A 26790-nucleotide genomic window follows, 5' to 3' on the forward strand; every position below is an offset into this window, starting at 1 on the left:
ATTTTAAAATAATGGGCAGCTTCCAGGTTGCTGTCAGACTGTAAGCATCCTCTTCCCACCCTGTGTCTCAGAACACCCTTAGAATGAGATAAACCTATAACACACAGAATGGGAAGGAAGATAGCAATGGATGAGAAATTTCTTTCTGGAAACCATAACATGGAGGGAAGGATGTTGACAGGTAGAGGCAGCAGAAGAGGCCTAGAACACTCCAAAGATGAATGAGGTGGAGACAGGATTCAGACTTCCCAGGGGAAACAGAGAGCTTGGACAGTAGGAAGGAACGAGTAAGAAAGAAACCAAAAATAAGACTAATGAGTCTATTATGTAATGTAGTATCTCCTCCCCTGCTCCCACTCCTTGTAGACAGAGAGGCATTTATTGTTTATTCCCAGGCAAAAACAAAAACACTAAAACAAACAAAAATGCACAGAGAATTCTTATTTGAATAACAAGAATAAATCTTGGGAAAACTAGAAGTTATTATCCCAGAGCAGTGTGGTTCTCAACTTGAATGCTTTTTGCCTGGTGGAGAAGGCAGGGCAGGGCAGGATTTGCTACTGGCATCTACTGAGTAGAGGCCAGAGATACTGCTAAACGTCCTGTAACACCCGTGACAGGTCCCAACAACAAAGGATTGTCCAGTGAAAAGTATCAGTAGTGCAGAGGTTGAGAAACCCTGCCCCAGACTAATGAACCCCTCTCTTGTTCTAGCATTTGAGAGGAGTCAGCCTAAATATAAATGTATATTTATTGTTCTAAGAGTAAAATACTGCCATAATGATGATTGTGGAAGTGACTGATTATTGAATATAAAAACAATTAAGAAATTTCAAATGGAAAATAGAAAACAGACCACCAGTTAGTATAAGAATTAGAGAGCACATGAACCAAATAACTTTAGGGACAAGAATGTATACTTTCTAGGCCAACAACTATTTACAAATAAATTAACAATAATACAAGCAGAATAACAGAGATTGGATTATATCATAATTCTAATCTTTGTGGTTTGGTGTAGTAGTATTCATAACATTAAAAGAATGATTGTGAAAACCTTTAGTTTTTACTTATTTAATTCCATTTAGATCATGAATCTTTTAAGAAAAAAATATCCTACTTGGGAATTAATTATACTAGTAAAGACGAATTAAGGCACAACATTAATTTGGCATTCCAGGATTTTATAAGGAAGAAATGGATAAATAATAAAGAATATAAAGAATTAGGGAAAAAATGAGATTCCACCAAGGTTTTGTTGAGTCACTGAACTCAGTTGAAAACAGGCATCTATTCAGTATTGTAAACATATACAACAGAGACCCCAAGAGCAAGCCAGCACCTAACAGGGTTAAGAAATTATTGTTCTGGTACTACAATTCCCAACTTGGATAATCTGACTATTGTTCTTCGAAATTATATAATTTTAATAAACTTTTACATTTTAGATTTATTCTATATCCCAGAACTTCATTCTATGGTCATGATATTTGATTTTGACACCTCAACCAAATACTATTTTTAAGACTCATCTAGTTATCACTCAGCCAAATGTACATTTGGTGTGTCTCTGGTAAAAAGTACTTATATAAAAAAAATAGCCTGGAAAATAATATGCTATCATGTTATTAATGATCTCTAGATATTAAGATTTTGAGTAAGATTTTGAGTTCTAACTCTATGGCTTTCTACATTTTCCAAATTTTCTATAATGAGCATGCACTATTTTTAAAATCTAAAAAAGTATCTCTTTTAAAGTTACAGAAATAGGTATCATATCCCTCATTCAAAAAACAATGAAACTGTTACATTTTAAACCTGATTGATTTATCAAATGATCTGAGAAAAGAGGGGCAGAACTGATACTAAAATCCAGGTCTCTCCCAATGTCCAGATCCATAGTTCAACAAAATGTATAAGTTCTTTAAGAATATAATTTTTTAAATGCATATAATTAGGCAAAAACATCTCTATCATTTCATGGCATGATTTTTCAAACTTTAAATGACAAGATTAAGATCAATGAAAGTAAACCAAGGTTTATCCTAACAGAAAAATATATGTGTATTAAAAGAAAAATAGAACTTATGAATGAGGTGGACCATGGTAGCCCACTTTCTGAAACTCCCCCAGTACTCCTCCTGAAACCAAACAGACCAACCTGATGACAGAAAGTAAAAACCCACAGACAATATCCGCATCAAATCTAGGTGACAGGGAATCCCCAGGAGCCTTGCAGCATCAGGACTGGCCAGGATCAACAGACAGAATATGGAAACAGTGGAAGTGAAAGGGGACTAACAGGTACTCACCGCCCCCCAGCAGCAGACTCTATCCTGAATGGAAGAATTGAGAACAACTGGCTAAAGTGAAAATGTCTTTACAGGCTTGAAATTGGGGCCAAGTGCCAAAAACGGTAAATTCACTAAGAGATCAAACACAATACTGTGACAGTTTAAACCAGATTTGTCCAATAGAAATACAATGTGAAGTGTACAGATAACTTTACATCTTCCAGTAGCTACATTTTTTAAAAAGCAGAAGAGAAATTTTAATTATATACTGTTTAACCCAATATATCCAAAATATTATCACTCAACATAAAATCAATATAAAAATTATTAATAACTTACTTTTTTATATTACATCTCTAAAATCCAGTGCATACTTTACACTTATAACATACCTAAATTCAGACTAGCCATATTTCAAGTGCTCCATAAACACAAGTGGCTAGTGGTTACTATATTGGGCAATACAAGCTTAAACCCTTAACTATTTCAGAAGTAGATAGCAAACAATCCTTTCTGCAATGGTAGAGTCTCAACATAAGAAGAAGCTGCTTAAATTAGAATCCAAATTGAATAAGACAGGAACACTTAGGATGAGGGAGAGACAACATTTACACAGTAGGGAGAATGGGGCCCAGAGGAAGCAGACCCCAGAAAGTACTGTAACTGCAAAACAAAAATCTGCAAACATAGAGCAGGTCAAGCACAACATGAATGGGGCAGGGAGGCATACTCTTTCTATGGAGATGGGAGCCACAGAATAAACATCTCCTGAACAAAATTCCATTGTACCGCAAGAGTCAAAAATTGGAAACAATCCAAATGACCTTTAACAAAGACTAGATGGATAAATTGTGTTATATTCCTACAATTGAATTCGAAACAGTAATTAAAATCAACATGACTTAATCTTATAAATATAGTGTTGACCAAAATAACAGATACTCTAAGATGCCATTTAAATAGTTTTTAAACAGGAAAAATTAGTCTATGATGATAGAGGTCAGATTAGTAGTTGCCTTTGGTGCAAAATGAGAGGCTACTGCTTAGAAAGATTTCCAAGAGGAGAGCTTCACAGATACTGATAATTTTCTATTCCCTGACCTAGGTGGTAGTTGTATAGGTATGTTCACTTTACGATAATTCATTAAGATATACTCTTATGATCTTCTATATGTATGTATGTGTGTGTGTTTGTATGTTATACTTAATAATTTGTAAGGAAATGAAATTATTAGACAACATAGGTATGTAAAACTAAAGTGAGAGAATTACAGAATAATTATTTTAAAAAGAAAAAGCATTTTAGAAATGAAGACTAAAGTAGAAGGAACACAGATTAGACACTGTCTAATAAATAAAGAGATAAAAAAATTGAGAGAAATATAGAATAAAGACAATATGCAAAGGAGATCCAATATGTGTAACTGGGCTTTCTACAAAGAAAACCAAAGTAATGGAGCAGGATGATTATTTAAATTAAGATTTAAGTAAAACTTACTGAAAAAAGAAAATACTGAAATATAGATATTCAAAGGGTGTACAATACTTACTGGGAAATGGTAAACAGTATAAAAGTACTAGACTCTAAAGTTAAGGAGAAATATACTTTGGACATACCAGAATTATGCCAAGTCATTTATAAGAAAAAATAAGTCTGGCATCAGAATTCTCAACAGCAACATTTTATGTAAGTAACCAACGGAGCAAATTTTATGATACTCAAGAATTAAGAAAATATGAGTCAAGGATTTTATACCCAGCCAAACTGTCCTTTGAGTCTAAAGGCCACAGATATATAGTAATAAACATGTAAAAGTTCAAGAAATATTGTTTCCATTAGCACTTTCTGAGAAATATAGCAGATATTAAGCTTCTGACACTCAAGAGACTAAAGGAGATACTTCAGCAAAAGACTTACAGGTGAGCACTGAATATGCTTAACAGTAGAGCTTGACTAAAAGAAAGGGTAATTAAATAGTATATAAACATTACATTTTCTAATAATGTATAACTAATATAGTTGACACAAAATAAGAGGAAAGAAAGTGAAATGTAAACTAAGTTTGCCAGTTAGCTGGGAGTAAAAGATTACAACTTGCAGCTGACAAATCAAGATCATACAAGCTTATGCTCATGTAAGAGCACAAAGATTAAGAAACTCTGGTAATTAAAATTCCATTGTAGGAGAGAGGGGGAGGAAGAAGTGGTTATAAAATAATTTTAATATTAATTACAGTAAACAACTAGACAATATCTAAATAGAGAGAGAACCAAGATTATTAATATAGAGCAGATCTCAACTTCAGCACTATTGATATTTTGGCTGGATAATTCTTTGTTGTGGGGGAGTTATCCTGTGCATTGGAGGATGCTGAGAAGCAACCCTGGCCCCCCACCCATCAGATGCCAGTAGCACCTACGCCAGTGACAGTCAAAAATATTTTCAGTTATTGACAAATGTTCTGTAGGAGGCAAAATTATCCCCAGTTGAGAGCTACTGGTATAAAGGTATCAGCATAAATGTAATCAATAGAATCAAAACTTGTTAAATAACAAAAAAGACACTTCATTTTAAAAGAGCAAAGAAAACAAATCACATAGCAAAAGAATGTGTGTGGGGGGTGTATTATATATATAAATATAAATATAAATATATATATATATGGTACAAATCATTAAATGAAAAACACAGTAGAAAAGAAAACAAAACCTTCAGGTATATCAATAAATATAAATGAGTTAAACTCACTAAAATATGGAGATTTTCAGAACAAAATCTAAACCTATGCTATATGCAGCATCACACCTAAAACAAAATTACCTTGAAAGGTAAAGAATAAAAGTATGGGCAAAGATTCTATCAGGCAAATACAAATGAAAAAAAAAAAGGCAGAGTTCTCTCTTAGTTACATGCAAAGCGAAATTCAACCAAGAAGCATAATATGAGACAAAGAATGACTTTTTCTAATAATAATTTACAAACCATAATAAAGATAAAACATTACTAATACCTATGTACCAAATAACACAGCAACAACTTTCAAACAGCAGAAATTTCATGAGATTGAAAGGAAAAATAGAAACTCACTAATAAGAGGAAACTAACACTCTTAGTAACCTTGGATAGTTTAAGTGAACAGAATAATTAGAATACAGAATAGTGAAACAATGCAATCAGTAAGGTGGATAATATACACTCAGTTCTCGTATCCTGATAGAAAATATACCCTAATAAGATAAAAAGAAGACCTTGGGAAAGTTTATGAAAAAAATTAAATAATACATTCAGCATTAAATGACCATAATGCAGTAAATTAGAAAATAATGATTAAAAAAACAGACTCTATGAGATAGATCTAAAGCAGCACTCAAAGGAGAATTCATTGCATAAGATACCAACATCAATAAAGTGAAACCCACACTTTCATTTATTTTTTCCTAGCCAAATATATTCAAGATCAACACAACTTTTTTCCCTCAAGATTTGATCTATTTATGCAAGTTTTAATGATAAAGGCAAAAATTACATTCTAATTTCAATGTATAAAATATTAAAATACATTTTACTTTTCTTGCCAAAAAAAAATAAATAAATAAGCCTAAATCTAATCTAATCACGCCTCTATAAATTTCTAACAAGAAACAGGATAGATGAGCATTTTAAACTTAACTACAAAGATGAAATCAGTAAAATCCACACTGTGAGAAGCTTTACAGGACAAACAATCCAGTTTCTTCAACAAATGAAAGGAAAAAAAAGAGATGGAGAAAGAACCAAAAAATTAGAAGAGACTTAGATATCAACTAATCATAATGTATGAATCTAAATTGGATCCAGATTCAATCAAATAAAACTATAAAATAACAATAACAGATATTTGATAATATCAAGAAACCATCACATAGTTTCTTGTGATAATGGTATTATTTATGGTGAAATGAAAGAGTTTTTATCTTGAGAGATAAATGGTAAAGTTTTTATGGAAGAAATAATATAATGTCTGGGATTTGCTTCAAAATAATGTGAGGAGGAAGAAAAGAGGAATGGATAGGCATGTGAATGGAGAATTGTTCATGGGTTCATAGTTATGGAGGCTGAATGTTGGGAACATGAATATCCACCATATTATTCTGACTACTTTTGTGCACATTGAAAATTCTTCGTTAAAAAAAAAAGCACACGTAGTTCAAACAGAGCCTTCACACTGAATAAAGAACAAACTCCACATATATATGTATTCTATTTTTCAAATGTTTATATACATTATCGTGATAGACAAAATTCAAATACACTTAAAAAAAAAAAAATACTGCTGGAACCCAGTGAGGTCAAGGCCCCAAAGGCTGAAAGGCAGAACTGGACTAAGGAGCAGGGTCAAAGCCATACTGATAAGGATATGTGACAAAAGTCACGGTCAGTGATCATATCATACCATTTACCTAAGTGTTCATGAACGCCCAAGCACAGGAAGTCTGAGGGTTAGGAACTAATTTCACAGCACTGCCTTTATAATGTCTAAAATGTAAACACTACTCTGCCCCTTAATCTAAACAAAACCATGTTTTATTACTCCAAACATTAAAACAATATTTTAAGTTACCAGTACATTATTCCATTGTCATAGAAAGATTCCCAAAGTATATACATTTCAAAGAAAAAAGGAATGAAATATCATTTATACATGCTTTGGTTAAATAAATACAAGAAGCTACCTTCTGAAAATATAATCAAATGGGGAGAAGCAGGCAAAAACAAAGGCACAGTCAATATCCACAGCAAGCAGTCAGAAACTTAGTTTTCAAAGTAAAACATTCCTTACCCTATGACATCAATCACCCTCAAGAGCTCAGAGTCAACCAGCATAGAAGCAGAAATGGGCTCCCAGAGATTATCACTCGCTATGATTTTCACTTGCTGGAGACCTTGATAGTTCAGCATTCTTCTTAACACCTTTCAGAGAGAGAAGCAGAACATAGGAAAGGTTAAAAATGAGTTTTCAGCGGCTGAATTACAATGAAGAAAGCTAAAATGTCTTCAAACTCAGCATCCTGGATGATAGTGTCAATATTATTTCTCAATAGAAATGTGCCCCGTGTGGGGGGAAAAAAGCATTATCACTAAGATAATCCACTTCATGGGAATGTAAGGAGAAAAAAAAAAAACGAAGAGGTAAAAATGTTTTAGAGGGATTTTCCCTCTGAATTTAAAATTATGTTTAGCCATAGAAAATTTGGGTGCAAGGGTGGAAATATTTTTTAAAAAATCAGAGCAGTACTACCCACAAAAAAACCACTATTACCCTGGTATGCATTCTTTCATGAATTCTCTTACGCAGACACAATAAATTAGGATCAAATTAAATACACCATTTGGTAAATAAAATGCTTTAACTTAGTTTATTTTGAGTATTTTCCAATGTCTTTAAATATTCTGCCATTACTGAAAAGATTACAGTTCTTACTATTTTGTACCATACTAGAAGTAGAAATAAGAAATATTCTGCTGTTACCCTCAAGTCTTTAATAGGTATACACAGGACAGGCAATAAAATCTGCCTGTAGGACTATCTACCCACCAGATTAAAAGTAACAAGCTAACTGTAACAGGAAATAAATGAACAAAGCACAGAGTGCCTACTCTGGTATTTAGTTCTGTATCTGGGCCCCATGAGGACTCTAAAAAAAGCACAAGATGGGGTCCTCACCATTAGGTGGCAAACACACTCACCAGGACACTAAAACTAACAGAATGTCCTAGAAAATCAGAGAGTAGTGTATACTGAAATGTATAGATTGCCAAAATATAAAACAAGACAAAAGACATTATTTCACCTAGGAGAAGGAGGTTCAGATTTCAAAACAGAACTAGTTTTGTTTTTAAATAGATCTTTATTGGAGTATAATTGCTTCACAATACCGTGTTAGTTTCAAAACAGAAGTAGTTCTTGATGAATGGGTATGCATAAACCCACTGCTATACCCCCAAGCACTCTGAACTGTCAGGTTCATTGTAGCAGGTGCTCAATAAACATTGGTTGAATTAATTAAGATAAGAAAGAACAAAGATTTTCACAAGTTCTCTTTTCACTTTCTAGCTTTTCTGAACTAAAGAAATTTCCAATTAATGTGCTCTTTTAGGAGGCAAATAATGAATCAATTCCACTCTGGAAGAAATCTGAACAGATCCTTAATAGTAAATAAAGACCAACTTTCAAGATTCAGTAGGATTGAGACTCCCAAGCTCTCTATTAGGAGACCAATCTTGAGTTTCATCACCCTGAAATTCTTTCTTATTCTTACAGAGAGGAAGGAGAACAACTTAGTCACATCTGCATTTATCGCAATATTATATCTAGTTTTTCTAGTGCTATTCCTAGACCATCACCTATAAGATTGCTTACTTTTAAGTAAGTATATATTCAAATAATACTCCAAACTATACAAGCCTATAAGCTATGTTTTATAATAGATTGCCAAAATCAGTATGAATAGCAGCATTCTTTGAGCAAAGTTTTATCTAATGTATTCCAAATGTTTTTGCTGTGGAACCCATCCCTTTCTGCCCTAAAAAGCCTAGATAGAAACCCTACCTATAAGAGAAATGAAAAGGAAGCTGTTCTGATTGGACTGAATGAGAGTCCAGAGACTCACACATCCACTTCCATCCACCACCCTCAGATCCTAGATGGGATTTTCCAGACACAATTTTAAAACATCACTGAAAACCGGAGTAAATCATAAATACAATGTAAATAGCAAAAATAAAAGAAATAATAGCCTTGCCACCTTTACATACATTGCTTGTTTGTAATGTATTTATTTCTACTCTTAAAAACAAATCCTCATTATTTCCAGGGGCCATCTTATTATACTATACGGAATATATATTCATTAAGCTTATCGAACCTGAACACCTACATTCATCTGCCATTATTGAACCCTTTCAATAGGCATTTTAACAAACAGGACACAGATTCCAATAAAATCTTGCTACAAAAATGGCAAATGCAAACTAAAAGTTATTTCCTGAGACATGTTACTGCAGGTAAACTAAAGTTTCAGGGAAAAGGAAATGAAGTCTGAACTGTTTGAAACACTGATGATGAGTCTTAGAACAGGAATTACAGTCTTTCAAATCAGGTAAGCTGAAATAGAATGCAATGGAATCAGCAACAGACTCTTAATAGTAAAAAAATAAATAAATAAAATAAAATAACCACCTTAGTTGCAGACCATTAGTTTAAAGGGAAACTAAATTCTAATGCTTCTAATGCTTCCATCAAATGAAATGAACACAATTAAAGAGACATGTATAATCCCAAGGAGAAAAAAAAAACTATGAAATGTCAAATTTGGGAAGATGAAAGTCCATGACTGCAGCAACATGGTCCACCTGACTATAGGGTTACACAGGACACAGCCACTAACTTGGCTTCTGCTCTGTCCCCCTGCTGCTCTCATCAGACCTACCTGCACTCACAGCAGTCATAACTTTCCATGAACAACTCTTGTGCTTCAATCTTACACTAGTTCCACTGTCCCACCTCCACACCACCACACTCTCATCATTTCACTGGTAATGCCTACAGCATGGAGTTAACTTTGAGTTACCTGGCTCTGGCTGCATTCAGTCCTCTAAATCTATACCTTCTCCTCCCCACAACTAGTGATTAAATTGCGCCGTTACTGCAGTGAACATAATGGCCTACTGATGGCTCAGTGCCCCCACTTGTCTAATCCATCTTTCTCCACTTGCTCTTCCCCCAAATCCCTTTACCTCCCAGTCTTCACTTCTTCTCAAAGGCATGGCCCTGCCTTAGCAACTTGGGGAGTTCCTATCTATCCCACCTTGAAGATTCCAACTAGTCTTCCAACAGACTTCCCAAATCCACTCATGCAGAGGTGTCACCTCCTCTCTGTACCTTCTGACAACACTGTGCATTATTGTGCCAAAGAAATTATAGCTGATATCTTAGTTGTTCATATGGGACTCTACAGTCCCCAGATGTTAACTCTTTGGGGGAAGAAACAGTACTTTTTATCCTTGTATTCCAAGCATGTACACAATGCCTGACAAACTAGGTGTTGAGTAAATGCTTCCTGGCAGACTGAATGAATAAATAAATGAAAGAAATGTAGTGGATATTACCTGCTTAAAAACATAAGACACTCAATTTAAAGAAAAAAAATTTTTAAACTGAAAGAAAATATAACCACAAAATTATATTTCTTGGAGAAAAGACACATAAAACAAGACAAATATAACCATAAAGTAAACTAAAGTATATCTCCACCTGAAAAGTTAAACTGCCATTTGTTTTCCAATGACAGAAGGAGTTATTATTCTCAGATTTTCCTTTTCTGAAAAATAGAAATAATAGGAGTTACCTCATAAAGGAGGTAGTAAGAATTAAATAGAGATAAATATTTAGGAAAAGTGGCTCAAAAAGTAACACACTTTGCAAATGTTAGTTGCTACCTATTTGCTAATCACAAATAGAAACATCTATCTAACACACTCCAATATAATAGGCATTCCAAAGAAAACAAGAATGAGATTATATACTATAAATTTTGATATATGACGGTGAAAGAAAAATCTACATTTCTTGAAGTCCTAAAAATCTAAAATGATACAATTGTTTTTATAGCGATTATCATAATTCCACAAATAATGAATATTTAAGTAGGAAAACTCAACACAACTCTACAGACAAAGGCAATTTGGGGCATAGAGGGAATTACATATGCCTTAATCAGGAATATAAATATTATTAACATTTTGCTTGAATTTTATGTTATAACTAGCAAAATAAATAACTGTGCTATAAAAAATATGGTGTTCCTACTACTAATTTCCGTGGAACCATAAAGGAATTTTTCACCAATAAGTTAAAGATAAAAAGACTTTAAAGTTGTACAGACCTTGATATAATTGATGTCAAATGCCCTCTCATTCCAAATCTGCAAAACAGAAAGTCAAAATGTCAGAATTGAAAGTTTTTGTGTCAGAAAGCAAATTTATCATTAATATTAACCTTTCTCCATTAATATTATCTCTCATCATCTTTCTTATCATCTGAAAATCCATTTTTCTTACTTAAGGGAATGTCCTGTTATTAAATTTATAGATATTTATAAGACAACATAATTTTTAATTAAAATATTATTTTTAAAAACCTTAAAATATTTGGTGGGTATTTTTCAAAAAGTCACCTAATTCCAGAGATTTCTAAAAATGGAATATCCATTCAATCATTCAACAAAGATTGACAAGGCAATGTATGCCGAGGACTATAGCAGGCACTGGAGACCTAACAGACACAGGATTGTTGTAATAATTCTTATAAGATCCCTACACACACACCCCAAAGCCAAGTATTAATAAGGACAATGTACAGGAGTAATTTTTTTAGTGCACACAGAGAATCACAACGATGTGCTACATAACAAAAGCAAACTCTTAATGAAGACAGATAAATGGAACATGCACAAATCTCTCAGGCTTAGAATCATGTAGCAGGAGGTTTTAGAGTTAAAAGAGAACTTCCACGACTTTCAGTTTGTAGCTGAGAGATGGGCCTAGCCTCCAGGTACTCTTTTCAGCCTCCAGTGATACTGGAAAGTGTTCTTATCAAAGAAGCTTCCTCACCATAGCTTGTGATTATCAAGAGTCTAAAAGAGATGTGAATAACCCATTATTTACCAGAAACATTTTCTAAGTGTGACTTTACCATAACAGAATGCTGTTTGACCCAAACCTACATTTAGTTTCACTATGGGTTAAACATACCCTGACATTTAAGAAAGTTCTCAAACAATTTTGTTGTAATCTGGGGAAGGATAACAAAAACAAGTATATTGATTCTGGCTTCCTAGAGCCCTTGGCTCATCCTCATGTCCTATATCATGTCCTGTGATACTGTAGTTTATCTGTTCCAGTGTCTGCCTCTCTCACTGAACTCCTCAAGAGCTTATTAATCTTGGTATCCCTAAAACATAATAGTCACAATGCCTCAACACAGTAGAAGCTCAATAACTGCTTGCTAATTGCATGAAAACTTTTAAAATCAGTTTTGACAGACAGCATATTAACAGGCAAAAGTGTATAGAGACCCACTATGAGTGTGTGTGAGGCTCTATGGGGTACAGTGCAGGGTGACGTATCCCTCCAGCCTGCCAACAGACCGGCTAGAAACACAAGATATCATGTTTTACATTTTTAAATCATTAAAAGGTGTTAAATAACGGTTTAGGAAAAGGGTAGGCAGATTTCTGCCAGCTTGCCAAATCTGGCCCACCATTTGTACTTTTTACAGCCTGAAAGCTAAAAATGGATTTTAACAGTTTTAAGTGGTTACATTTTAAATGATTATATAATTACCTACATAATATCCTTAATATTGCCTTTTGATCCACAAAGCCTAAAATATTTACTCTCTGGCCCTTTAAGAAGAAGTCGGCCACCCTCTGGTTCAGGACCACGGAAGACTCATGGAGCAAAATGAGATTAATCATTCATTAAACTATATAGTAAACACAATATTGTTGTAAGAACTAGAGAAACTAGGGAAAGCTTGGAAGAAGGAGAATTTGACCTGGGGTAGTACCAATAACAAAAACAAAGAAATAGTTCCGGGAGGCATATACTAAGTACAGTTTTCTAAAGTGGGAAGAATTTGGATGGGCAGAGAGAAAGAATAAATGGTGACATGTAGTTAATTTGTTAATAGACACCAATAGAACAAATTAGTCTCATGACACAAAGTAGTCAACAAAGTGCCACAAATTACTTTAAAAATTATAAATAAATGTCCAAAGGTTAATCATGGTCTAAAAAATATATTACTAACTCCGATATAATCAATGTCCAGATCATGATAATGCTTGGCGCCCACAATCCAACTCACGACATAGTAGGCAGTCAGCTGAAGATTTACATAAGGCCAGTTGAAACCTTTCCCCAGCCATCCAGGGAACGACCATGGCAGCCCTGCAGAGAGGAAGAGGCAAAGTTGGAGTAGGTATAAGAGTGCTGGCACTATTAAAAACAAAGCAAAATAAATCAAAAAGAACAAACACAGGCTAAGCAAAGAGCCAATAAAGATCTGACTAAAGGAAAGATTACACATCATGCACAAATTCTCAAAATCCCTTCCAGTTTATGAACACAGTAATTCCTTATTGACCCCGAGAGTCAGGTTCCATAATTCCAAATGCTCTTTCAAGAAAAACAAATAAAAACAAACAAAAACAAACACCTCTCTCAATGATACTTACCAATATAAAGAAATGTAACCTACAATTTAATTTAACTTCCACACCTCCTGCTAAAAAGATATACAATGTTCAATTTTTGTTCTCTAAGGTCAAATCAAAGAGTTTTGAAAGGCTTATGCTTAACTATTTCTATGAGGTAAGTACAATACAAATTCCTTATTCACTAGTACATCTTCTTACAACCTGAAGCTATTTAAAGACTAATTAGTCAGGTAATCAAATTTAACAAAACTAGTTTGTCCTATGTCAATACAAATGCCATTGACTCAATAGGGAAATATACCTTTGTTATACGATATAGAACAAATAATCCACATTCTTCCAATACCCCAGTTATTATTAATCAAAAAAAAAAATGAGAAGAGTAGAGAAGCACTAATTAAGATTCTAAATCCTAATTCTCTTACTAATATATTAATATTAAAATAAGGTCAACATTAAGTTCCTTAACTGTTAATATATATTACCAATCTAGTTCACCACTGAAAAAAATTAAAATCAAAGTGACAAAATGCTTATTTTTCTAAACTCTAGAAGAATGCCTAAGTGTATCCAAATAATAAATGTGACATTAAAATAATGGAATGTTTTAAAACAATGAAATGCCAAATACATTCTGAAGGCCCACCATGTGAAGTCTTTGTTAGGACATGGTTCAGCATGCCAGATTTTCTGCATTTAAATTAGAACTGACCTTGAAAACAGCACAATGGGCAAGTATGTGCTGAAGTCAATGATGCTTTTTACTGCTCAAAACATTTCTGGAATCTCTTACAAAAGTCCATTTAGAAAGAACACACTGACCTCCACATTTTTTTTTTTAATTTAGAAAAACTTAGGCTTGTCCTTTAATTAGATGGTTGAAAATGACTTTTAAAATAACTTGAAATTAAGTCCTATAAAATGGATCTCAACTCATGTAATTTAGCCTGAATGTATAAGCCTGTTTAAAAAAATCAAATTCATTTCAAATGATAAAAGTATGTCACCACTGTGTATGTTTGAAATCTTTTATAGGTCTGTGCACTGCTACAGGAGAACAGTGCGAGGAGTACAGTCCCATTTAAGAAGCCATCCTGCCGCTAGAATCTAAGCTCCACGAGGACAGGAACTGGGGCCTGGATTGTTCTAGGCATCCCCAGTGCCTAGAACAGTGACCACCACATCCTCGAGGTTCAAAACAAACACACATACAAACCAAAAAAACTTTTGTATGTGCCTCATCTAGAAATGGGGTCTACTACTGCATGTAGCACACAATTTTTGCAAATAGTTGGGATATACTGCTGCATACAGTATACAATTTTATAAATAGTATTGCCCTTTTACAAATTTTGATGAGAAATTTTGTTGAGGAAATTAGTATAGCACCACAAAAAAAAGAAAAAAAAATCGAAAACAACAGAATAAGATTCTCAACCTGATTTTGACATTTACTAATTTTCTGACCTTAAGTCAGTGGTATAAGCTCTCTAAGCCTCCACTGCTTCTGTAAAATGAGAAGAGTAGTGTCTTACTCCAGAGGTATGATAAATATCAGACACAATATATATGAGCAAAGAAGGAAGCATGCCTGGCACATGCTTTGCTGCTGGTAGCATACTGGTAGTATTAACAACATTATTAATACTACAGTATTAATAGATACTCCACACACATGATTCAGAATTTAAAAATTAAAGGAAAACAGACTACAAAAGTACATCAAACTTCACTTCTTACCCATGAGTGTGATCTTAGGGTTCCGCTTCTTAGCTTCCTTCATTAACCACCACTCATATCCTCGGAAATAATTCTCATCTAATGCATAGTGCATGTGGGAGGGCTCGGTGCCATCTGAATGGGAGAGAGCAAAACAGAAAGGAAATATCTGTTAATGGCGCTTTGTAGGCCACTCTCCCCTACACACATACACACATTTCAGAGAAGTAGTATTCCAGATCCAATCCTGACGTAGGGCACATAAGAATAATCTTATATAACTTAAGGATGGATGATCAAAGCATATTATTTCATTTTTTCATTACCATAAGCAACATAAAGGTCTTAAATTATAAAACCACAACTTTCTATTGTAAGCAGTGTTAAGAAAAGTGTTATCAACTCATATAATTGAAAATTCCTAGGACTATATTCTGCTGGGATTTGGTCTCTCTGGGGTTTTCAAATCCCTATGTCCACCTTTAAGTTCAGATCACCTCAGCTTCCAGCTTCTCAATCCTAGATGTGAATCCTGGGCTCCAAAGCCCCAATTTCCATACCCCAGGCCTTGAGCCTGTAACATGCCTTGTTAAATCAAGACAACAGAATTTTGAGAAAAAAGGAACGAGTACACTTTCCCACTGTAAGAAAATTCTATACTAACCTCTACAGGGTGTCAAGGTAGGTAAGTGACATCAGTCCTCACGTGTCACCACATTTCACAAACATCTGCCCTTGTTAAGAAAGACCTCAGAAGGAGAGGGGCCCTAGCCCTTTTCTTCTTAAAGGTGAACATCAGAATTCACAAGAACTACCTGCTTCTGTATCTCTACCTCTAATTTAGCTTCAGCAAATGAAGGTGGCCAGTCATTATCACTTCTGCAAAATAGGGTTTGACAATAAAACGCATGTCTTTTATAATAGGTTGGGGATAGTTTTGTTATGGGATTTTCTTTTGTTTTTCATTTGCATTGTTTCTTTCAGCATGAATTAAATACCAATTCCACTACACAGATATATCTATTTAACAAAAGCCACTTCCAAGTCACTAACAGGTACATGGGTATATAGACAATACTCTAAGGTTCACTATAATGGAATCTAACTGATAAAAAATAAGTTATATACAATCATTGAGAGAATTTTCTTCTTCCTGAAAACCAGAGACCTATAAATTTTTTAATTGACTACATGTACTACACAAAGCCAAAATTATGACAATGAAGATTGAAAATTTAGTGGTTGAAAATGATTTTATTTTTAAAAGACAAAAAAGCTGTATCTCTGAAATATCTCTGAAATTACTTATATTTTTGCCACATATTTTATTTAAAGCTAATAACATCTTACATATTTTATACATTAAAATCTTTCTTTTTTTAACTTCTCAGTAGAATTCCAAACTCTCCCTATGCTCTGTCTAGTAAATATTAGTTTATAAAAAACTGTGGATTTGTTTACTACTTAGTACTTCAACTAAATAAGCAATCTAAAGTCCACAAGCTGCTTTGTATGGAAAAGATGCATATTTTGATATAATATTTTAAAAATAATTAGAATGAAGAAGGAACAATAAAGAACAATCTAAGCAGTAATCAACATCAAGAATGTTAGCATTCTTTATATTCTGAAACCACAGTCCATAAGTTTAAGTATAGGTTTAAATATTGGGGGAAAACGATGCCATTCCACAAATACTCCTACCTGTTGTCTGCCCATCACCACCTATTTCAACTTTTAGAATATGCAAAGAGGCACCGAAGTTCGGCTGGGGAAAGAAGTAACAATATTAACACTGTGATTCATTGTATGAAGGACAAAACACTTTAAGACAATTACTAATCACTGCCTTTGGTTTTGCAGATGAGAAAACCAAAGCAAAACTTCAAATAAACAGCAACTTATTCCAAAAGTAATTTGCCTAGTTTTTTAAAAACTAGAATGGTGAAGGTACTAAAGACTATTAGTGAAATTCACCACAGTTTCTAAGATATCACAGAAAGCATTAAATAATTATTTTTTCATTACCTTAAAGAGATAATCCAGTATTTGAGAACGATAGGGCTCTGGGTAATTTACTAGAAGTCGGGAGGTTGCCTAAAAAATAAAAAGTTTTCAAAAGTATGAATAAAACAAATCCAATAGTGAACACCTTTTCAGAGTGCTTATGCATGCCATCTAGCATGCCCGTATTTAGCCAGCTCTTGGGTAGCGTTGAGCTGTGGAAAGTCGTTTCCCAGGTTATCTGTTTGCCTGTCTTGGTTTTGCCCATCATTGGGCAAATACGGCTGCTGTCTGTCCCATAGCTAAAACATAGGTTCCAAGCAACAACCAGGTTTCTCTTCTACTGAGATGAGGGTTGGCTGGGAGGTAAGCTTGCTAAGTCTATTGATGAATCTCATTATTACAAATTTATCTTGAGGACCTTGACTCACAGAGTGGTTTTTAGAAGAAATGAAACAGTTTCTCTGTCTTAAGGCTGTTTGTCAACTACAACATCTGGGGGCCAGAATGGGAAAGATGAATCTCAGGTAAGTTTTCCCCTCAACGTCTTGCAAGAAAATATTACAAGCAGCACTGCTTAAAGGAACCTCCACTCTCCTCATTCTTATTAGAGATTTATAGGTGCTACCTCTTGCTATTAAGAATGACCACACAGTGATTCCCCAGGCCAGGCTGTACTAAGGAAACCTCACACAAGGAAACCTCACACAAGACTTTCCATCAGAATAGAAACAGAGAGGTGGAAGATGCAGGAAATAACACTTGATCATACCTAAACCATGGCTGATGACTGCTTGAACAAAGAAATCACAAAATCAATAACCCACCAAGTATGTATACTTTGGGGGGCAACAGTAGCAAGGGGAATAAAGAGATAGGTTTTAACATGAAACAACCAACACCTTGCCAGGTGTATGCCAAGGGCAAGACTTGACTTCCATGGGGCTTGATGTTCTATTTTACTCTCATATATGCTACCACTGGTGTCTCAGCCCCTGCCACTGACACACAGGCCCATGGAGCTACTCTCTAGCCACTTCAAGCTCAACACATCCCCAACCAAACATAGCACTTTTTCCTAAATCTGTTTCCTTCTCATGTATTTGCTATCTTAGTAAAGAATAACACCTGTCTGAGCCATAAATTTAGGGTCACCCTTTTATCAAACTTTCCATCTATCTTCAGTCACCAAGACCTCCTTAATATCTCTCAAATCCATCCCCTCATCTTCAACCCCACTACCTTCCTAGGCTCTCCTCAATTATTAGAACAGCCTAAATGGTTTCAGGGTCTCCCATCTGCCTCCCCATATTTTATCCTCCATACTACTTGTCAGATTAATCTTCCCAAAACAAAACAAAACAAAAACCTAACCATGAAACTACTCTGTTTAAACATACCAAGACTTCCCTCCCCCAAGAGCTTTCAGGATAAAGTTCAGATTGTTCAGTTTTATACCCAAATCCCTTAATTATTTGGATTCTAACTCTGACACTTTACCCCTTATCACTCTCACACCATCTATCTAGGTCTAACAAACTAATTTTTCTCTTTCTTCTGTCTGGAATGCATTCTACACCCTCATTTGGCCAAATGCAATTCATCCTTCAGCTTTCAGGTCAAACTCCACCTCTTCAAGGAAGAATACCTTCTGCTCCTCCCCATAAGTTTGACGTAAGTCAGGGGTCCCCAACTCCCAGGCCACAGACCGGTACAGTCGGTGGCCTATTAGGAACGGGGCCACATGGCAGGAGGTGAGTGGAGGGCGAGCGAGCGAAGCTTCATCTATATTTACAGTCGCTCCCCATCGCTCTCATTACCGCCTGAGCTCCACCTCCTGTCAGCATTATGGTGAGTTGTATAATCACTTCATTATATATTACAATGTAATAATAATAGAAATAAAATGCACAATAAATGTAACGCGCTTGAATCATCCCGAAACCATCCCCCCTCCCCCGGTCCATGGGAAAATTGTCTTCCACGAAACCGGTCCCTGGTGCCAAAAGGGTGGGGACCACTGACGCAGATTGGACTGTGGACTCCCTTGGCACAAGGTCCACATGCCTACCATAACTCTTCTATCCCTGCACCCTCATCACTGCTTTACTTTTCTGTTTCACCTCTAAGTTCCTTGAGGACAAGGACTGTGTCTTATTCAAGTTCATATCCCCATTTATTCTATTATTCAATAACCATTTATTTAATAGCTTTTATGTTATCATTTGTTGCACTGCACAGGCAACATAATATAGGCTTTGCATCCATGAAGCTGGTATCCTGATTACATCATTTACAAGCAATGTGACCAAGGGCAATTTATCATAAAGTGGGTTATCTTATTCATTCAGCTGTCCTAAGACTAAAATAAAGTATATGTAAAGGACTTAGCACAGTAGCTGGCACATAGTAAGCTCTCAAGAATTGACAGGCACTGTATACACAAATTGTTTTTAAAAATAGTCACTTTCTCAAAGAGCTTACAGACTAGCAGAGGCTCAAATATTAAAGTGAATGAATGCTGTATATGCACACTAACCTATCCTTGACCCAAGGTAAACAAAGCTGCCTGCTCTGCATTATGCTAACGATATACATTGTTGTTAGAACAGTGTGTTTCACTGTTTGGGGGTTATTTTTCTCTCTGTGCTCTTCTACCGCTAACACAGAAAGTGCCAACTTTGAGTAACCACACCACATCATTACTCTATTGCAAGCCTACAGTCACACCGAATGCAAAAGCATTAGTCAATGGCAATAGTCAGTTAGGAGCAGTACAGCCAAACGTTGAAACGTACCATGAAGCAATAACAAATTACCAAATTACTAATCACGCTCCCTGAATAAGGCCTGGAGCTCTTTACAAGCAGCCCAGGAAGCCTTAGCACAGTAGCTGGAACATAGTAAGCTCTCAACAAATGGCAGGCATTGTATACCCAAACTGGAACACGTTTTTCATTTAAAATCCTTAGAATAACTTCCTCCCCACTAATCTATGAAACAGAATGATATTAACCAAAATTAGTCATGTGACAGATGCCATCCTGTGCTTTGACATCTATCCTCACAATGTTCCTACCAGGTAGGTATCACTGTGTCCCCAGAAAAAAACCTGAGATACAGGGAAGTTAAATAACCTGCCCAAGGCTGTACAGTGAGTGGCAGGGCCCAGAACAGACCCCTAGCAATCTGCTCTTCAGTCCATGTACACCATACTGCCTTCCCTATCAAATATGAAGATTCCTAACACTTATTGCCACAACCTGTGCTAGGTACCAGGGACTTCAGAAAGAAGTTTAAAGTGGTGTACAAATATAGTCTTGCAACCATTTTCATCCAATCGTATTTACCGAACTTCTAAGATGAGTGATGCATTACACATAAGGACACTATTAGAATAGATAACAGTCTCCTATTCTGAGTTACGAAACAATTCTTCTCATTTTAATAATTTTAAACTGAGTTAGTAAACATAAAATAACAAAACATTTCCATTTTCAGCAAGTTAAACAATGGATTTAATATCAAAGTAAAGATATTAGGACATTATGAGTCCTCATTTTAAGAAATACTGGCTATTCCAGGTTTAAACCACAAAAATAGAAAGGAGAATGGTAGTAGTAAAGAATAAATACATTAGCCCATTAGTCTACTGTTTACCTTGAAATATGCACCAGCACCTATGAGTGAGATTGCAACATTAGAAAATAAAAATGTAAAAATCAGCTGGGTTAGGGAAAAGATTTTTTTTTCCCACAGTAGAAGGTCAGATCTGTGATCAGACTACAGACCAAGTTATCCACTGGCTTTTCCTTCTTGTAATGCAAATGCAAAACTTAATCTCTGATCACCAAGGCATCCACTTTTCAAAAATAATTATGTTTTCTGGTACGTCTACTTAAAAATAGTCACCCAAAACTCGTCGGTAACTTGAAACCTTAGAGTTTTGCTAAGTTAAATGATGGAAATTAATTAAATATATAGATAATTTCCGAATAATATAAAATGCTAAAACATTAATTACTGAACATAGGTTTATCTACTTTTGGTTTCTTATCACAGAGAAACAAAAGATATTTAGATCTGTTAGAAAACATGTCTTGTGCTACAATGAAAAACTGTACCAAAAAAGAAGCATATGCTTCTAGAAATTATAAAATATATTCATAAATTTGCCAACCTACAGAATACTGGTATAACAGTTCACAATTGTTTACTTCCTAGTTTTCACTAGAAATTAAAGTTTATAAGAGTCAAGCATTCTAACTAATATATGTAATTAAAATACTGGAAATAATAAGGGAAACAATTCTATCAAGGAAAGTAGGATGTATTTTGGCTAAGAAAAGGTAGAGGTAGAGAGATGTATTTTTGTTAGGGAAATGAAAGTAATTTTGTCCTAAAGTAGACAAAATGAATGGATATAGAAGCTGGGGAAAGAGAGAGAGAGAAGAAGAGAGGGAATTTTACCTGTGTAGTCAAGCTAGCTAAAAATGAAATAAATTTATTATAAGGATTTTTTTAAATAAACTTTAATAGTGTACTTATGTAAAACTAAAACTTAATTATCTTTCATCTGCTAAGAAGACAAATTTTTATTAGACTATTGGTCTGCTCTTGATAAGCCTGTGAAAGGTTTTTCTTTACCTTTTAAGTAATCTGCCTAGGAAATAAAGATTCTGTGTTTTATCAAAATAATATTCTATGCTTCACATTATCTTTACTGAATCTTTAATTACTTAAAAAAAAAAAACGTGAGTCTTCTCTATTAAAAGAGCTAAGGTTGTGTGTTTGGGGTGGGGGGGGTTAAACTGGGATTAAAATAAGTAACTTTATGTATTTGCCTGTGAAGTTCTTGTCATTTTGGTTAAATGGATAACTAAGTATTATTTCACAGTGACCAACAATCCTATTTAATCAAGTGTTTTAACAGCTTTTGATATTTTGACAAACTTCCCAAAATCAAATTCTAAATGAAGTCTTTTTGACCTCAAAATAACTTTGAGATTTTCCAGATGGGCCCTGGAACATCTCAAAAGATGTGGTCTTTCTCCTTATAAAAAGACAGACATTAAACTAATTAGGCTTATTTGGTATGTTAAATTGCATGGGAAGCACTGTCAAAGACATAATGCTAAACCTTCTTTGGGTTATATTTGTATTGATATATGTTACTAATATATGTGTTCCAGAAATTACATGAAATTCCTAGATACCTGCTATATCCTGGTATAATGTTATCACTTGTAATTCTAGTTATTAACTTAAAATGTTGTATGTCACAGAAATAACCTAATTCCCTTGTCATTTGCATTATAATAAACTTTATCAGATCTTTAACATGGTCGTGTTTAAGTCTTTTTGTCATTTACAGACAATTATTTACTCTGACGCTTTTGCAAAAGTGTTCTTTGAAAAGTGCTTCATCTTCAAGAAGACTTGTGAAAAGGACTCTAACTTAAAGTACAGGATTCTGATAATTTTCAGATCATATTGCTCAACTGGGTAAGAATTTACAGAACTCTAAGGTAAAAAAAGATTCAGGGCTTCCCTGGTGGCGCAGTGGTTGAGAGTCCGCCTGCCGATGCAGGGGACACGGGTTCGTGCCCCAGTCCGGGAAGATCCCACATGCCGCGGAGCGGCTGGGCCTGTGAGCCATGGCCGCCGAGCCTGCGCATCCAGAGTCTATGCTCCGCAACGGGAGAGGCCACAACAGTGAGAGGCCCGCGTACCGCAAAAAAAAAAAAAAAGATTCATAAAACTGCTAACTAAAGATCAGGTTCAATCAGAATTAATTACAAGGAACTGAATGAACTGATGAGGATAATTATAATTTTTATGATTTTTTATCTGAAACATTATTAGTTCTTGAATGTTTTTTTTTCCCCCAGACTTAAGGAAACCCTTTTTCCTAAGCTGTCTATGACTTACAGCAATTTGGTAAAGTGTGCCCTTATAAACAAAGATAAAACAAATTTCTCCCTACCTGATCCCCTCAGAATTTAGAAACTCTTAGCGAGTATTCTCATTTTCATAGCAATATATTTATTTGCATAAGTTCCTAAGAATCTGTCCTCCTTGTAACAGGACACAATTGGAAACATTGATTGTATTACTAAGGTTTTAACTGGAATGTCATATCTGAGAGAGATGAACATAGACTCAGATATGACCAGACAGATTTAAGGAACTAAGCTTGACTTATGGAGCCAATAAAGCTCCTTGGAAAAATCAGCCTAGCAACTTGCTTACAGAAGCCTTACCAGGTGAGTAAGGAAGGTCGCTTCCTGGCAGATGTAGGAACCTCAGGATATTGGTGGACCTCGAGAAGAAAGGAATTCACCCAAATCTATCAGTACTGCAGGGAAAGTCTGATGGTAAGCTCATAGCTTGGCTTCCTACCTTGAGAGAGACTTCTAAGAGTCCAATCTGTGATTCCTTGTGTGAAGGTCCAGCAGAGTATACTTGAAAGAGCCTATATGGTCTATCACTATTCTTGTTGCACTTAATAAATAATAAATTAATTAATTATTAAATAATCAGGCCAGACTTATTTTGCAAGTAAATTAGCATTATTTGGGTTATCTCTGATAAAAGGTGGGGGGAAGGGGAAACTATAGGACACCCTGTGGATATCAGATTTTAGTCCTGTTAATTGCATTTGAGGTTTGTTTTCTACCTGTAAACTGGACTGAAGACTGAATTCTTCTCACTTCCTCTAATATCTGGCTACAACTCTCCAGATATTGTTTCCAACTTTTTCCCACCTTTCTGGTTTGGAATTATTGAGAACTAAAATTGCCCTTTTCCTGAAGCCATGCAAGCTAAAGTGGGACAACTAGATATAAACTCCAGAGAAATCACTACAACAGTTCATGTATGAACAATCTCTGTGCCTCTTGCTGCATGGACCACTCAGAAAGAACCCCCCCACCACCAGAGATATTCAGACTACAAACCAGGAAAATCTATGATTGCCACCATCTGTCCCCACCCCGTCTGAATATGCTTCAAGTCCTACATCTAGAAATCTCAACTGGCTACCCTCAGGCCTCAGACTAGGTTTATAATCTGCTCCAACCACTAACCATTGTTTTTCTTTTGTTTCCGTAGAAATGCCTCTTATGAAATAACCTGAATCAAATATTTGCACCATAGAGGCCTAACTTTATAAACACACCTGCATCGCTGCCTCCTCAAATGAGACACAATCCATTAATTGAACTGACCTATTCTAAGACAGTGGTTGGGTGCGATACGGAGCAATCCACCAACTCAGCACAGATTCAAACCTACTTACACCAGATGTCCCAAGATGTTAATCATAACATTATCTAATCTTTGAATGGATCCCTAGGGCCCCAACATCACTGATCTCGTTTCAAGGTGTGACCCTTTAAGCTTGGGTCAATGGCTACCAGCTGGATTTCAGGACTACTGCTTGTTCGATATAATTATTATAGGAGTGCTACTAAAATCCTTTCTAGGTTACAACATGCCCTATCCCTGACTTTTAGTAAATCAGTTACTCAGGCAGTTAACGTCCTCACCACTGACTGATGCCTAGGCATGAAGGGTGGATTGTAGTGTAATCCCCAACAGTCGGTTTTTCCTTTTTTGTAATGGAAGGGCAGGACTTAAGCTTTGATTCCAAGGCATCCACTCCAGGGTTATCCACTTCAGAGATAGCTATCTCAAATAAACACACTGCCAGCCACAGAACTAGATAAAGAGCCAGGCTGGGGTTGGCGGGAGGGGGTGGGGGGGATTCTTTGTATGAGATCTTGGTTGATTTCGATGACTGACCATCATTAGGGTCATTTGTTTTTTCTCTTCCTGCACTTTAAATTTCTACTCTTAAGTTTTGAACTCACCAATAAAAAGTGAGCCCACAAAACCCTAGGCCTCACCCTTGACCCTAATGAAAGCAGAACCCCAGGCCCACACCCCCCTCTCTACCTACAACCTCCCTGTGTGGCCCAGGTGTGCCATGTGCTTTCCAGGACCTGTGAGTAATAAACTTTTTATTTTCAAGGTTTTCTATCACTGAGGGCATCTTGCAATCATAGTAAATAGCACAGAGAGGAGCTTCAAGATGACAGAAGAGTAAGACGTGGAGATCACCTTCCTGCCCACAAATGCATCAGAAATACATCTACATGTGGAACAGCTCCTACAGAACACCTACTGAACGCTGGCAGAAGACCTCAGACCTCCCAAAAGGCAAGAAACTCCCCATGTACCTGGGTAGGGCAAAAGAAAAAAGAAAAAAGAGACAAAATAGGGACGGGACCTGCACCAGTGGGAGGGAGCTGCGTGAACACAGCCTGAAGGGGGCTAGTGGGCCTACAGCTAGCCAGGAGAGAGTCCAGGAAAAGGTCTGTAACTGCCAAAAACGCAAGAGACTTTTTCCTGCCTCTTTGTTTCCTGGTGCGCGAGGAGAGGGGATTAAGAGCGCTACTTAAAGGAGCTCCAGAGACGGGCGCAAGCCGCGGCTAACAGCGCGGACCCCAGAGATGGGCTAAGGCTGCTGCTGCAGCCACCAAGAAGCCCGTGTGCAACCACAGGTCACTATCCACAGCTGCCCTCCCAGGAGCCTGTGCAGCCCGCCGCTGCCAGGGTCCCGTGACCCAGGGACAGCTTCCCAGGGAGAACGCACGGCGCGCCTCCGGCTGGTGCAACATCACAGTGGCCTCTGCCGCCGCAGCCTCGCCCCGGATCCGTACCCCTCCCTCTCCCCGGCCTGAGTGAGCCAGAGCCCCCGAATCAGCTGCTTCTTTAACCCCGTCCGCTCTGAGCAAAGAACAGACGCCCTCCGGCGACCTACATGCAGAGGCGGGGTCAAATCCAAAGCTGAACCCCGGGAGCCATGCAAACAAAGAAGAGAAACGGAAATCTCTCCCAGCAGCCTCAGAAGCAGCGGATTAAATCTCCACAATCAACTTGATGTACCCTGCATCTGTGGAATACGTGAACAGGCAATGAATCACCCCAAATTGAGGAGGTGGATTTCCCTTTTTCTCTTATTGTCAGTGTGTATGCGTATGATTCTGTGTGTGATTTTGTCTGTATAGCTTTGCTTTTACCATTTGTCCTGGGGTTCTGTCCTTTTTTTTCTTTTCTCTTTTTAATAAGCTATTCAGCACTTGCTATCATTGGTGGATTTGCTTTCTGGTTTGGTTGTTCTCTTCTTTCTTTTTTTTTAAATTACTTTAAAAATTTTTTAATAATTATTTTTTGTTTTTTATTTTAATAACTTTTTAATTTAATCTTTATTTATTTTATCTTTTTCTTTCTTTCTTTCTTTCTTTTCTCCCTTTTATTCTGAGCCGTGTGGATGACAGGCTCCTGGTGCTCCAGTCAGGCATCAGGGCTGTGCTTCTGATGTAGGAGAGCCAAGTTCAAGACATTGGTCCACCAGAGAACTCCCAGCTCCACATATTATCAAACAGCAAAAATCTCCCAGAGCTCTCTGTCTCAACGCCAAGACCCAGCTCTACTCAATGGCCAG

At 36.1% G+C, this 26790-nt stretch overlaps 1 protein-coding gene across 7 annotated transcripts in view; it reads right to left on the reverse strand.

Annotated features, from left to right (window-relative positions):
• GALC (galactosylceramidase) overlaps nucleotides 1–26790 on the reverse strand; it is a 63107-nt gene that overhangs the window by 28318 nt on the left and 7999 nt on the right. For 4 of the 7 annotated variants that reach the window (XR_004480369.2, XM_033417999.2, XM_004262307.3 and 1 more), the window contains exons 2-7: nucleotides 17304–17372; nucleotides 16980–17043; nucleotides 15297–15410; nucleotides 13148–13287; nucleotides 11220–11258; nucleotides 7115–7245 (exon numbers count right to left, since the gene is read on the reverse strand). Coding sequence is in view for 6 of the 7 variants with exons in the window: in XM_033417999.2 (XP_033273890.1) it covers nucleotides 7115–7245; nucleotides 11220–11258; nucleotides 13148–13287; nucleotides 15297–15410; nucleotides 16980–17043; nucleotides 17304–17372 (557 nt within the window). In the remaining variant the exon portion in view is untranslated. The remainder of the gene's footprint in view (nucleotides 1–7114; nucleotides 7246–11219; nucleotides 11259–13147; nucleotides 13288–15296; nucleotides 15411–16979; nucleotides 17044–17303; nucleotides 17373–26790) is intronic. The other 3 variants (XM_033418081.2, XM_033418117.2, XM_033417947.2) reach the window with 2 other exon arrangements.

This window comes from Orcinus orca, chromosome 2 (genome assembly GCF_937001465.1).
Source record: "Orcinus orca chromosome 2, mOrcOrc1.1, whole genome shotgun sequence".
In the NCBI taxonomy this organism is placed as follows: Eukaryota; Metazoa; Chordata; class Mammalia; order Artiodactyla; family Delphinidae; genus Orcinus; species Orcinus orca.